We start from the raw sequence: 15,139 nt of genomic DNA, 5'->3' as shown, positions 1-15,139 counted from the left end.
AATTTGCTCAATTTTCTCTATATCAATTGTTAATTCTTGACATATACTACAACAGCTTCTTATTATAGGACTTTATGGAACCACACATATCAGACACCTCATGATCTCCATGCTTTCCTGGAGATACTCCTCCTGGAGCATCCTGTTCTTGTACACTTCCAATCTAGATGTATTGTTTTATAAGCCTGCTACATATTTATTATCTAGACTTCCCTTCTAAATCCCTCTGGGAGTTGGAATTACAGTAACTTTAAAAAATTCTAAGCAAATTAAAATCTCATGTGAAAAACAATGTCTGACATTAGTTAGCTTTGGATGCATCCTGCTTGAGTTCTTAGGATGGTGAGTTCTAGCCTCCATATCTTTAGTGTTGTACTCGCTCCTCCACAGTACAACTCCTTGAGGGTGCTGTTGCTCAGGGCTCTAAGAGTTATGTAAGGATAATAAAAAATAGATGAAGAAACAGCAAGAGGAAAATATAGTGTGCTCATCACAAAAAAGTTGCAAAAATACCAAAATGTGGAAAGAATGAGGGACATAATCTCAGCCTTCCTTGTGGCTCAGTGGTAAAGAATCTGCCTGCAATGCAAGAGACTGTTTGCAATGCCTAAGACACTGGTTCGATCCCTGGGTCAGGAAAATCCCCTGGGGAAGAAAATGGCAACCCACTCCAGTATTCTTGCCTGGGAAATCCCATGGACAGAGGAGCCCAGCAGGCTACAGTTCATAGGGCTGTTCCCCCTGCGTTGGGAGCACAGAGTCTTAGTCACTGGACCACCAGAGAAGTCCTACTTTCTGCATTTTAAATAACAATTTTATATAAGCATTTTTCTAGGGGCTTATAAATTAATCAGAAATAAAACTTTAAAAGATGGCTGCATAATAGCCCATGCAGTTGAAGTACCATAATTAATAAATCATCTACTGTTGTATCTTTAGATTATTACCAATGTTCCACCATTATAAATAATGTTTGGTAAATATTTTGTCACAAAAGTGTTTGCATAGTTGTAATTCTTTCCTTCAGATATATTTTTATTAAGTCAAAAGATACAAATATTTTTAAGGCTGAAAGAAGGTTTTTGTGTGTGTGTGCTTGATGAGTTTTCTTCAAAGAGGTATCTGACACTCATACCTAAATGGTCTTGATGTATTTTGTACTTTTTACTGGCTACATTTGAATGCAACTAGTATTAGAGAACTGGATGGTCAGTTATCCAGATTTATTTATTTATTTTTAATTAATTTATTTATTTTAATTGGTGGCTAATTACTTTACAATATTGTAGTGGTTTTTGCCATACATTGACATGAATCAGCCATGGGTTGTACATGTGTTCCCCATTCTGAACCCCCCTTCCACTTCCCTCCCCACCCCATCCCTCAGGGTCATCCCAGTGCACCAGTCCTCAGCACCCTGTCTCATGCATCGAACCTGGACTGGCGATCTATTTCACATAAAATAATATACATGTTGCAATGTTCTTCTCTCAAATCATCCCACCCTCGCCTTCTCCCACCAAGTCCAAAAGTCTGTTCTTTACATCTGTGTCTCTTTTGCTGTCTCACACATAGGGTCATTGTTACCATCTTTCTAAGTTCCACATATATGCATTAATATACTGTATTGGTGTTTTTATTTCTGACTTACTTCACTCTGTATAATAGGCTCCAGTTACATCCACCTCATTAGAACCGATTCAAATGCATTTTTTAAATAGCTGAGTAATATTCTACTGTGTATATGTACCAGACCTTTCTTATCCATTCATCTAGATGGATGGCAGAAGTAGATGTTTTAGATGGACATCCAATAGATGTCCATTGGATAAGATGGACATCTAGGTTGCTTCCATGTCCTGGCTATTGTAAACAGTGCTGCAATGAACACTGGGGTACACATGTCTCTTTCCATTCTGGTTTCCTCAGTGTGTATGCCCAGCAGTGGGATTGCTTGGTCGTAGGTCATCCAGATTTAATTATGTACAGTTCAGGACAAAAAGAAAAAGATCAAATCTTAGAAGATGCTTAAGATAAAGTGGTTCAGAAATGTTACAGGTAAGATCAGATACAAGTTTATCTCCAGCTCAGAAGTGCTCTGCCTTCTGGCACATCACAAAGAAAATCCATCTCTGGGCTTGTGTTTATAGTCTCCCTCTCTCCTTTCTCCTCCTTCCCTCCTCCTCTTTTCTTTTCTCCCTAGCTCTCTCTCTTTCTTTTAACAACATATTATTACCAATTACAACAGCATGCGTGCGTGCTCAGTCTTGTCTGACTCTTTGAGACCCCATGGACCCCAGGGTTCCTCTGTTTATGGGATTTTTTTTCAGGCGAGAATACTGGAGCGGGTTGCCATTTCACCCTCCAGGGACCTGCGTCTCCTGCATCTCTTGCATTGGCAGGTGGATTCTTTACCACTGAGCTGCCTGGGAAACCCCACTTAAAACAGCATATAATGTAAATTCTAGTAGCTATTGGAACCGGAGTTATGCTATACTGTTATTAATCAGAATACTGATGTTTATACTGTACACCTAAAATAAATAGGAATTGGACATTCTTTGGCATTGCCTTTCTTAGGGACTGGAATGAAAACTGACATTTTCCAGTCCTGTGGCCACTGCTGAGTTTTCCAAATTTGCTGGCATGTTGAGTGCAGCACTTTCACAGCATCACCTTTTAGGATTTGAAACAGCTTAACTGGAATTCCATCACTTCCACTAGCTTTGTTCGTAGTGAAGCTTCCTAAGACCCGCTTGACTTCGCATTCCAGGATGTCTGGCTCTACAGGAGTGATCACACCGTTGTGATTATCTGGGTCATGAAGATCTTTTTTGTACAGTGCTTCTGTGTATTCTTGCCACCTCTTTTTAATATCTTCTGCTTCTGTTAGGTCCATACCATTTCTGTCCTTTATTGAGCCCATCTTTTCATGAAATATTCCCTTGGCGTCTCCCATTTTCTTGAAGAGATCTCTAGTCTTTCCTCTTCTATTGTTTTCTTCTATTTCTTTGCACTGATCACTGAGGAAGACTTTCTTATCTCTCCATGCTATTCTTTGGAACTCTGCATTCAAATGCATATATCTTTCCTTTTCTCCTTTGCTTTTCACTTCTCTTCTTTTCACAGCTATTTGTAAGACCTCCTCAGACAGCCATTTTGCTTTTTTGCATTTCTTTTTCTTGGGGATGGTCTTGATCCCTGTCTTCTGTACAATATCATGAACCTCCATCCATAGTTCATCAGGCACTCTATCAGATCTAATCCCTTGAATCTATTTGTCACTTCCACTGTATAATCATAAGGGATTTGATTTAGGTCATACCTGAATGATCTAGTGTTTCCCCTTATTTTCTTCAATTTAAGTCTGAATTTTGCAGTAAGGAGTTCATCATCATCTCACACATCAGTAAAGTAATACTCAAAATTCTCCAAGCCAGGCTTCAACAATACATGAACAGTGAATTTCCAGATATTCAAGCTGGTTTTAGAAAAGGCAGAGGAAACAGATCAAACTGCCAACATTCGCTGGATCATGGAAAAAGCAAGAGAGTTCCAGAAAAACATTTACTGTGCCTATTGACTATGCCAAAGCCTTTGACTGTGTGGATCACAATAAACTGTGGAAAATTCTGAAAGACATGGGAATACCAGACCACCTGATCTGCTTCTTGAGAAACTTGTATACAGGTCAGGAAGCAACAATTAGAACTGGACATGGAACAACAGACTGGTTCCAAATAGGAAAAGGAGTACATCAAAGCTGTATATTGTCACCCTGCTTATTTAACTTATATGCAGAGTACATCATGAGAAATGCTGGGCTGGATGATGCACAAGCTGGAATCAAGATTGCCAGGAGAAATGTCAATAACCCCAGAGATGCAGATGACACCACCCTTATGGCAGAAAGTGAAGAACTAAAGAGCGTCTTGGTGAAAGTGAAAGAGGAGAGTGAGAAAGTTGGCTTGAAGCTCAACATTCAGAAAACGAAGATCATGGCATCTGGTCCCATCACTTCATGGCAAATAGATGGGAAAACTGGAAACAGTGACAGACTTTGTTTTTTGGGGCTTCAAAATCACTGCAGATTGTGACTGCAGCCATGAAATTAAAAGACGCTTACTCCTTGGAAGAAAAGTTGTGACCAACCTAGACAGTGTATTTAAAAGCAGAGACATTACTTTGCCAACAAAGATCCATTTCATCAAGGCTGTGGTTTTTCCTGTAGTCATGTATGTGAGAGTTGGACTATAAAGAAAGCTGAGCACCGAGGTATTGATGGTTTTGAACTGTGGTGTTGGTGAAGATTCTTGAGAGTCCCTTGGACTGCAAGGAGGTCCAACCAGTCCGTCCTAAAGGAGATTAGTCCTGAGTGTTCTTTGGAAGGACTGATGTTGCAGCTGAAATTCCAGTACTTTGGCCACTTGATGCGAAGAGCTGACTCATTTGAAAAGACCCTGATGCTGGGAAAGATTGAAGGCAGGAAAAAAAAAAAAAAAAAAAAGAAGGCAGGAGAAGGGGATGACAGAGGATGAGATGGTTGGATGGCATCACCAACTCAGTGGACATGAGTTTGGGAGTTGGTGATGGACAGGGAGTCCTGGCGTGTTGCAGTCCATGAGGTCACAAAGAATCAGACAGGACTGAGTAACTGAACTGAAATGAAAATGAGTAAGTGTTATATATCAGTTATATCTCAGTAAAATTGAAAGAAAAAAAAAAAGAATCCTGCATTCTTCACCTTTCAGATTGCATTGATGGCTCTGACAAAGGGCTGAACTTTTCCTTGTGTAATGAAGTTTCTCTCCTCACTGCTGGCAACAGTACAGGTGCTCAATAAACAGAGTATCATATGGCAGGATGAAATCTAACAGACTCTCATTAGACAGTATCTGTTTTTATATCCTAGACCAGGAGTTAACAACTTATCTGACCTATGAAGTCTACCTCTGTGGTTGTTGTTCAGCCACTAAGTATGTGGAGACAGATGATTTTTTTTTTTTTTTGAGTATACACTATATCCATGTAACATGTTAGACTCTTTACAAACATTATCTTGTCTAATTCTCAACCCTATATAGTCAGTATCCTCAGTTTACAGTGGAAGTAACTGAAGTATGAGAGGTCAAGCTACTTGTGAGAAAATGAGTAGTCAGAGGCACAGATGGAATCTGAGAAAGTAAGTCTGTCCTGCAGCTCATCAAGCTGACAGGCAAGGTGGGGGTTGAGAGGACAGACACAGATAAAGCTTGCTGCAAAGTTGGCAAGAACCATAGTTTCTTCCAAGAACACGCTGTAACTACAAAGTGTTATAACGATCCCGTTCTGGAGTGACCACTGTTTTCTTACTGAAAAACCTTGTTTTCTAACATCATGGAGTATCCAAAATGTTGTTGTTTGAAATTATATCAGTGAAAAAGAAATACCCTACTTTGCCTAGAGGTTCAGGCAGGAGGAGAGGGGGCAACAGAGGACGAGATGGTTGGATGGCATCACTGAGCAAGCTCCGGGAGATGGTGCTGGAGAGGGGAGTCTGTGCTGCAGTCCACGGGGTCGCAAAGAGTCAGACACAACTGAGCGACTGAACAACAGCAGCATCCATTAGCCAGGCTAGGAGGATGTGTGGTGTTTTATGGCTTGGATAGTGTTCATGTTTTGTTTGTGTTCAGACTTGGTTATGGAGAGGTCCTGTTTTTGTATTAATCCATCATGGTCATAGAGTGGCCTTGTCTGATGTTGATGTTCTATGAAATAGTTCATGTCTAACAGGAGAACATTAAGACCTAGCTGTGAGTGTCAGCCCAGCTCATAGTATTACTAACTCCAAGGTCCAGCAGCTGGTAGTACCAGGTCAGTTCCTGGATGTCAAAGGATGTTTTTTTCTTTTCTAAACCTATATATATGTGTGCATGTGTGTATGTACAGGTGTCCATAGGTATACATGCATATGTCTGTGAAAATCATCCAAAATTCCAACTATAAAATTCAAACAAAAACTGATATTTGAGATGTTTTCCACTTTATTAGGGGTGGCATATATATTTACGGCTTGGGCATGGGCTATGTATATCTTTTTTCTGAGTCTGTGCTTATATATTTACTTTATTGCATATTAAGTATATTCACATGATTTAAAAAAAATACAGAGAAGTCTTCTTTCTGTCCCTCCCTTATCTGTTCAATCCCCACACTTTCCCAATAGGTAACTACTATTATTAATTGCATATCTTTCCAGAGATATTTTTTATGTTGAGAATATATAGGAATGTGAATGTATCTCCTAGTGTTTTGTTTTTCAACTTAAAACAGATAACCACTCAGTTTTGCTCTTCCTTTTCTATTAATCCATCTAGGAAATATTTCTGCTTTAGTACCTAAGAAGCTTCTGCATTCCTAGGGAAGTCTTATTTGAACTTTATTTAATGATGAACACGTTATCTCTTTTCAATCTTTGCCACCACAAAAATCATTGCAATGGATACCTTTGTCCATCGTCATTTCACACATGGAGGAGCAGAGCCTTAGAGTAAGTTCCCCAAAATGAAACTGTTGTGTCAAAGGGTTCACGCACTTGTAATTTTGAGAGTTATTGCCAGGCTGTCCTCCACTGGGGTTATAGAAATTGACAGTCTTATCAGTGGAGTAAGCAAGTGTCTGTTTTCCCACAGACTCACCAACAGTCTGTTATCAAACTTTCTGGTTTTTGCTAATCAGATGGTAGGAGATAACATTTCAATGATTCTAATTGGATGTCTATTATGAGTCTAGATGAGTTCTTCTTTTAAATAGCCTTTTTTTTGTTGTTGTTTAGAACACTTCTAGGTTCACAGCAAAAGTGAGCACAAGATACAGAGTTCCATTACACTATATCACCTGCCCCCACACAGGCATAGCCTCCCCCACTATCATCATCTCCCACGAGAGTGATACGTTGGTTACAACTGAAAAATGCTGACACATCATCATCACCTAAATCCCACAGTTTACATTCTAGTTCACTCTTGTCCATTCTGTGAATTTGGACAAATTTATGATGACATGTATCTACCATTATAGTTTCACTGCCCAAAAGATACTCTGTGCTCTGCTGATTCATCCCTTCCACCCTCCTAACCTCCGACAACCACTGATCTTTTCACTCTGTCCATAGTTTTGCCTTTTTCAGAATGTCACATAGTTGGAACCACACTGTATGTAGCCTTTTCAGATTAGCTTTTTTTCCCATAAACTGATAAGCTTTTAAGATATCTCTTTATTTTTTCATAGCTTGATAGATCATTTCTTTTTAGTGCTGAATAACATTCCACTGTCTGGATGTACCACAGTTTATTCATTCATGTATTTATTGAAAGATATCTTGGTTGCTGCCAAGTTTTGCCAATTATGAATAAAATGATGATATTGCTAGAAATGTCCGCATATAGGGTTTTGTACAAACATAAGTTTTCAACTCATTTTGATAAGGAGTTCAATTGCTGGATCATATGATGAGTACATTTAATTTTCTAATGGTCTTCCCAAAAGTGACTTAACATTTTGCATTTCCACCACAATAAATGAGAGTTCCTATTGCTCCACATCCTTTTCAGAACTTGGTGTTATTAGTGTTTTGGATTTTGGCTGTTCTAACAGGTGTATAGTATAGTATCTCACTGATGTTAGGCAATGGCACCCCGCTCCAGTACTCTTGCCTGGAAAATCCCATGGATGGAGGAGCCTGGTGGGCTGCAATCCATGGGGTCGCTGAGTCGGAGACAACTGAGCGACTTCACTTTCACTTTTCACTTTCATGCATTGGAGAAGGAAATGGCAACCCACTCCAGTGTTCTTGCCTGGAGAATCCCAGGGACGGTGGAGCCTGATGGACTGCCATCTATGGGGTTGCACAGAGTCGGACACAACTGAAGCGACTTAGTAGTATGGCTCAGCTGGTAAAGAATCCCCCTGCAATGTGGGAGACCTGGGTTCAGTCTCTGGATTGGGAAGATCCCCTGAAGAAGGGAAAGGCTACCCACTCCAGTATTCTTGCCTGGAGAATTCCATGGACTGTATAGTCCACGGGGTTGCAAACAGCAGGACACAACTGAGCGACTTCCACTTCACAATGACATATGATGTTGAGCATCTTTTAACATGCATATTTGCCATCTATGTATCTTCTCAGGTCTTTTGCTCATTTTTCAATTAGATTGTTTGTTTTCTCACTGTTGAGTTTAAAGAGTTCTTTGTATATTGTGAGTAACATTCCTTTTTTTTTTTTTTTTGAAATGACAAGTTATTTAATTAGGTTCTTTGCAAGAAGTTCAGAATACTACTTTGTGAGGATAAATTCCATTTGTGAGAGCAAACACAGAGCGGAGGTAGCCCTGGAGCTGAGGGACAGCTTTGATTCTTCACAGAATTTGCTAGTCCACACCTTTCTGGTCAACCTTGCGCTGCTCTGTGATCTCGTATTTCTCTCTCTCTGTGTCGAAGATCTCACCCTCCTGGTGTCTGGGTTTATGCAGCTTCTTCTTCTTGAAGTAAGTGTCAGTGAGATATTCTGGAATTTTCACACCACTGATATCGATTTTGGTGGAGGTGGCAATGACAAATTTCTGGTGTGTTCTACGCAGAGGAACTCGATTGAGGGATAGAGGCCCAGTCACAAGTAGCAAGCCACTGCCCAGCTGCTTCAGGAAAACGACCCTCTTGCCTCTGTGGCGCCCAGTGAGGATGATCAGAATGGTCCCAGGAGTGATGCTGGCATGCAGCTTCCTCACATGCTTACTGAAGGGTTTTTTGCCATGACTCAACAGTTTCTGAGGCACATCTTCCGTAGGGTAATACCTAGGCATTTTGCGAAGTTTGACCACTCGGGTACCACCGTTCTTGTCGCCACCAACTGGTTTTGTGACAGTAGCAAGGGCACGAACCTTCTTTTTCTTTTCGACCTTGGATTTAGGTGCTGAATATTTTCTCTTGTACAAGGCCTTTCTGGAGTACATGGCTGATCGGGAATATCTGCCAATTCCTCTGACCAGGACAGGATTTCGGCTGCAGTGGGGCTTCCCCTTCTTAACCTTCTTCACCTTTTCCACCTTTTTAGCCTTCTTGCCAGCATCAGCCTTCTTGGCTTCAGGTTTTTTCTCCTTAGTATCTGGCTTCTCAGCCTTTTCACCCGCCATCTTGCAAGATGGGAAAGAGCGTGAGTAACATTCCTATATCAGATATGTCTCTTCCAAATATTTTCTTCCAGTCTGTGGCTTGTCTTCTCATTCTCTTGAAAGATGAGTCTTTTTATTATGTGATGAAGGGCCTTTCTAGCTCTTTTCTATAAACTTCCTATTTAGATTTCTTGATGGGCTGTATTTTAGAGCCATTTGGTTGTTAGATTCTAGCAGAAATTACCTTTTTCTAAAGTCATTCATGTCTCCACTCACTAGTTCCTCCAAATTGAAGTCTCAGATCAACACATACATTTGCATTTATACTTGGGAAACTAATTCTTAATTTTAAAAAATCTGGTGATAAAACTGTCTTCTCAGCAAAAGAGACACAGATGTATAGAACAGCCTTTTGGACTCTGTGGGAGAGGGTGGGATGATTTGGGAGAATGGCATTGAAACATGTATAATATCATATAAGAAACTAATCGCCAGTCCAGGTTCGATGCAGGATACAGGATGCTTGGGGCTGGTGCACTGGGATGACCCAGAGGGATGGTACAGGGAGGGAGGGGGGAGGGGGGTTCAGGGTGGGGAACATGTGTACACCCGTGGTGGATTCATGTTGATGTACGGCAAAACCAATACAATATTGTAAAGTAAAAAAAAAAAAAACAACATGGTGATTATAGCTTATAATATTGCATTGTATATTTGGAAGTTACTAAATTTTAAAAGTTCTCATAAAGAAATTGTAACTGTGTGCAGTGACAGATGTTTACTAAATTGTGGTGATCATTTTGCAGTACATACAGCAAATCACTGATGCACCTGAAAGCTATATAATGTTAAATGTCAATTATATCACAATAAAAATATCAAATATTTATAATAAAAAAAACTGTCTTCTGCAAATTCCTAATTTTGAGGCCAATAATTTTTGTTGGCAATAACCACTTACCTTTCACTATTACTTCACTGATAGAGAACAAACTTTTGGCCTTTAGTGTTATGTCAGAACTGTTCTATATTAATAACAGTTCAAAAGAGCCAACTGTTCAATTTTCAGGAATTTTGTGAGCCAGCTGTTAAACAATGCATTATTAAAAATTAACTTATATACAATTACAATTAAATAATTACATCAAGAACAAAGACCAAAAAATAATCAAAACTCACCACTTCCTTATTCTGCTACATATTGCCATAACCTACATTCTTGAAATTATTTATATTGGCTGATTTTGTAGGGTAAAAGTCCTATACAACAGTGTGTAATAACTGCATATCTCTCCCCAGTTCTTCATTCAATGACTTTGCAAACATACCCCTACTAGGAGTATTATCCCAGCAAATGCTACAGCTCAGGCCTTTTCTCTCTCCATCTCTCAGAAAAACAGCTGTTAACCATGAACTAGCACTCTATCCATTACTAATGTGTTGGCTAGGGAGCAGACCAAACATGCCACTCACTTATTCAAAAAGAGTTTAGAGGTCTTAGTCCCCCTGGCTCTAAATTTACCTCAGTTTATTAATTTAGAGAAAATGCAACAAAAACTGAAGCCAATTCCTTTATCAAAACTGGCTTTGGAGCAGCAGTGGTGGCTATGTATCTTAAACTCACTGAACCCAGTGGTATGCAAATCAATTAGAAGATTTCAAAGGACTTGCTGTTTTCACAGCTTGAATAATTAAGATTTCCATCTCCTGGCTTGGATTTCTTCTGCAGCTTTGGTGGGAGAATGTGTCACAGGTGATCACAGATGTGCTGAGGCTCAGAGCCTGGGCTCTCTGAGACTGAGGCAGTTCCCCAGGGGACCTCCTTCCTCTCAATTATTCCAATCTGCCTATCATTCGGCCTCAAACTTTGCTAAGAATAAAGATTCCAATAGTACAGTGAACTCTCTTTTCATTTTCTTTTTTTCACATTCAAATCTCAAGTGACTACCCTTTGCTTTCCTGAAATACAGTTTCTTTTTTACTCACTTAAAGAAATCTTGCTTTCATCCTGATGCATTCCTGTTTGATCAATTTAGGACTTCATATTTTCTATCCTGATAAGATCAAGCCTTCTTTTGATTTTTGCTTTTGAGTTGAAAACAAAATAATATTTGAAATAATTTTAAAGAAAAAAAAAGAATTAATGAAAGAATGAAAAAGAGCCCCAGATTTTAAACTCCACTCTCACATAGCTGTTATATTCTTAGATATTTCTTTTTCTCTGTTTCTCTGCCAGTACTGTCCATAGGCATAGTATTATTTCAATGTTTGAAATAATGGTATATACCCATTTTCATAGTCTGTTCTTTTTGTGTGATTTTATATCATAAATCTTTTCTTTGTGCTACAGTATTATTTTCAGACTTAAAAGCCTGACTTTTATGCAAACATGTTGTGATGCAGCTTCTAAAATGACCCCGATGATTTCTGCCTCCTACTTGTCATCACCTTGTATAGTCCCCTCACCTTCAGCTTGGCTGCTCTTATTGACTGGCTTCTACATGTCAGGAAGGAAAAACTTTTCCTCCATTCCCTTAGATTTAGTGATTGGGAGCCTGTGAATTAAACTGATAAAAGACATATTAACAGGAGAAAAGACAAATTCTAAATCACATATATTTGCAGGGGCACACAGGAAAATGTGACTCAAGGAGGCAGTTAGAATTTGGAGCTTATATACCATCTTAATAGGGGAAGCAGGGAATTCCCTTGCATTCCAGTGGTTAGTACTCTGTGCTTCCACTGCAGGGGGCTCGGGTTCCGTCCCTGGCTGGGAAGCTAAGATACTGCAAGCTGCACAGCATGCCAATTTAAAAAAAAATGCAACCGATTCTGGTATTTTTGTTTGAAAAATCCCACAGACAGAGGAGCTTGGTGGGCTACAGTCCATGCAGTCTCAAAGAGTCAGACATGACTGAGCAACTAAGCACAACACCACAACTAAGTTTGTCATAGCTTTCCTTCCAAGGAGCAAGCATTTTTTAATTTCATGGCTGCAGTCACCATCTGCAGTGATTTTGGAGTCCAAGAAAAGAAAATCTATCAAATGTCTGTTTAGGTAATCTCTTATCCTGGTGCTGTCAGCCCTCTCTGGTGATAGGGTCAATCTTCCCTGGTTAGTCTTCTTCCTTAGAAGAGGATGTATGACAGCTGAGCTTCTATTGGGAGGCTCTGCTTTTAGGCAGACAAAGGGAGTTTAGGGAGAAAAAAACCTCTTCTTGTATCTGTTTATTATCAAATATCTTCAGCTGGAAACAAATTTTAGCTGGAAGCCTCATAGGAATAGAATATGACAGAAATGACGATGTCACATCAGGTTATAAAAAGACTGTGGCTTTCACATGGCGTGTTCTCTGTGTGTGTGTCTGTCTTGGATTCCTCAGTTCTGAGAGGAGCCAGCTGCCATATCATGAGACAGCACTGTGAAGGTGCCCGCGTGAGCGAGTTTAGAAGTAGATCTTCTGGGACCTGTCAAAAACTGCATGAATGAGCTTGGAATCGGATCCTTTCTCAGTCAAGCCTTGAGAAGACTGAAGTCTCATGAGATACCCTGACCCACACCCAACTAAGTTACTTGCAGATTCTTAGCTCCCAGAAATTCAATTCAGTTCAGTTCAGTTCATTCGCTCTGTCATGTCCGACTCTGCTACCCCATGGACTGCAGCATGCCAGGCTTCCCTGTCCATCACCAACTCCCGGAGCTTACTCAAACTCATGCCCATTGAGTCGGTGATGCCATCCAACTATCTTATCCTCTGTTATCCCCTTCTCCTGCCTTCAGCCTTTCCCAGCATCAGGGTCTTTTCAAATGAGTCAGTTCTTCACATCAGGTGGCCAAAGTATTGGAGTTTCAGCTTCAGCATCAGTCCTTCCAATGAATACTCAGGAGTGATTTCCTTTAGGATTGACTGGCTTGGTCTCGTTGCAGTCCAAGGGACTCTCAAGAGTCTTCTCCAACACCACACTTCAAAAGCATCAATTCTTTGGTGCTCAGCTTTCTTTATAGTCCAGCTCTCACATCCATACATGACTACTGGAAAAACCATAGCTTTGACTAGATGGGCCTTTGTTGGCAAAGTAATGTCTCTGCTTTTCAATATAGTATCTAGGTGGTCATAGCTTTTCTTCCAAGGAGCAAGCATTTTTTAATTTCATGGCTGCAGTCACCATCTGCAGTTATTTTGGAGCCCCAAAATATAAAGTCTCTCACTGTTTCCATCGGTTCCCCCATCTATTTGCCATGAAGTGATGGGACTGGATGCCATGATCTTAGTTTTCTGAATGTTGAGTTTTAAGCCAACTTTTTCACTCTCCTCTTTCACTTTCTTCAAGAGACTCTTTAGTTCTTCTTCGCTTTCTGCCATAACGATGATGTGATCTCCATTTTTGAGGTTATTGATATTTTTCCCGGCAATCTTGATTCCAGCTTGTGCTTCATAGAAATTATGACATAACAAATGTTTGCTTTTTAGCCACTGGGCTTCCCAGGTGATGCTAGTGGTAAAGAATCCACCTGCCTATGCAGGAGAAATGAGACACAGGTTCAATCCCTGGGTCAGGAAAATCCCCTGGAGGAGGGCATGGCTACCCACTCCAATATTCTTTCCTGGAGGATTCCGGAGACAGAGGAGCCTGATGGGCTTCAGTTCATTGTGTCACAAAGGGTCGGACAAGACTGAAACAAATTAGCACACACCACTTATTGCCACTAAGTTTGGGGGTTATTTGTTATGAAGCAATAAATAACTAACACAGATGCTAAGGATTTTTCACCTAGTTAATCAACATGATCAGTAAGACATTAAGACCAATTCAAAGGAGAATTTGAAGAGTAGATAAACAGAGGCAATTAGGAATGCTGGAATAAATTTGCTAAGAGATGCAAATCTGATTAATATCTTATAGGGCAATATAATGTTTTGGGTCATCTGCTTACAGAGTGGAAATTAATTATATTTCTATTAACAAAATTCATGTGCATTTTTGTGAACAAAGATCTTTTGCATCACTATCAGTTTTCTATAATTTAACTTCCCAAAGAACTGTAAAATAGCCTAGTTAGAAGAAAGACAATCGGAAGTGCCCATCCCTATAGAATCTATTTATCCTCAGCTGATTCACTAGATAATGCCTAGCATTCCACAGAAAGCACGCCAGTACAGTAATCTCTTCTGCCTATTTTAAAATCTTGGCCAATTTTTCTAGACACTTACTTATGCAAAGGATTTAGAATTACTGTGTTCAATGGCTAAACATTATTCTAGCAATTTGAAGCACCCTAATTTTTAATATCTTTCCATTATCAAAATTTAGGTTGTTTCCAGTTTTTTCTTAGCTACAGTATTAGATTGTATTGCAATACTGTCTTATGTAGGTGTTTGAGTGTTGTAAATAATCATTAGATGAATTTTTCCTTAAGATAAATTCCCAGGGGTGGGATCCAAGGGTAAGAACAGTGGACTCTCCAGTGTCCTCTTTGCCTGGTTACCTCTCTGCCCTTCTGGTCTGATTTCCTATTTGCTTACAAGCACTAAGCGATCCAGCAGATGGTTCACCTCATGTTCCTGTAACTAATAGTACTGTGACTTCTGCCTGGAATATTCTCCCCTCGCTTACCTAGGCCAGGGATTCATAGATGGCTTTCAGGGAATTCACAAGCTTCTTGATATGGAATGCAAATTTCGTGTGTATATGTATACGTGTGCTTTCTCTGGGGGAGAAAGTCCAGAGATTTCTCAGCTTCTCAAAGTGGGTCTGTGGGATGCTGAAGCTCCAAGTCCAAAAGGGTTTTTTCTTACTTCTTCAAGCCTTACTGACCTTTTCCTCTCTGAGAAATATAATATTCTTGATCAATACTCCTGAATTGTTAACTAATGATGTCAAGGAAATTATTTTGTTTCTCCACTGTTTAGGACAGATACTTTTAAACAGTGGGCATAAGGAAGAAAAGGGAAAAAGTGAAAAAGTCAGAGATAATGTCGAGGAGGCTT

At 39.8% G+C, this 15,139-nt stretch overlaps 1 protein-coding gene across 1 annotated transcript; it reads right to left on the bottom strand.

Moving 5' to 3' along the window:
* Positions 1-8,251: 8,251 nt before the first annotated feature.
* LOC114118401 (large ribosomal subunit protein eL6-like) lies at positions 8,252-9,190 on the bottom strand. The gene has a single exon (XM_042233021.1). The coding sequence runs from the start codon at positions 9,168-9,170 to the stop codon at positions 8,409-8,411; it is 762 nt and encodes a 253-aa protein (XP_042088955.1). The 5' UTR covers positions 9,171-9,190; the 3' UTR covers positions 8,252-8,408.
* Positions 9,191-15,139: the final 5,949 nt, after the last annotated feature.

This window comes from Ovis aries, chromosome 15 (genome assembly GCF_016772045.2).
Source record: "Ovis aries strain OAR_USU_Benz2616 breed Rambouillet chromosome 15, ARS-UI_Ramb_v3.0, whole genome shotgun sequence".
In the NCBI taxonomy this organism is placed as follows: Eukaryota; Metazoa; Chordata; class Mammalia; order Artiodactyla; family Bovidae; genus Ovis; species Ovis aries.
The sequence above is the reverse complement of the archived record's forward strand: the minus strand, read 5'-3'. Positions and strand labels throughout refer to the sequence as shown.

Bases quoted from the DNA above. Each gene is read 5' to 3' on its own strand.
- LOC114118401 (XM_042233021.1), bottom strand. From the start codon at position 9,170: ATGGCGGGTGAAAAGGCTGAGAAGCCAGATACTAAGGAGAAAAAACCT.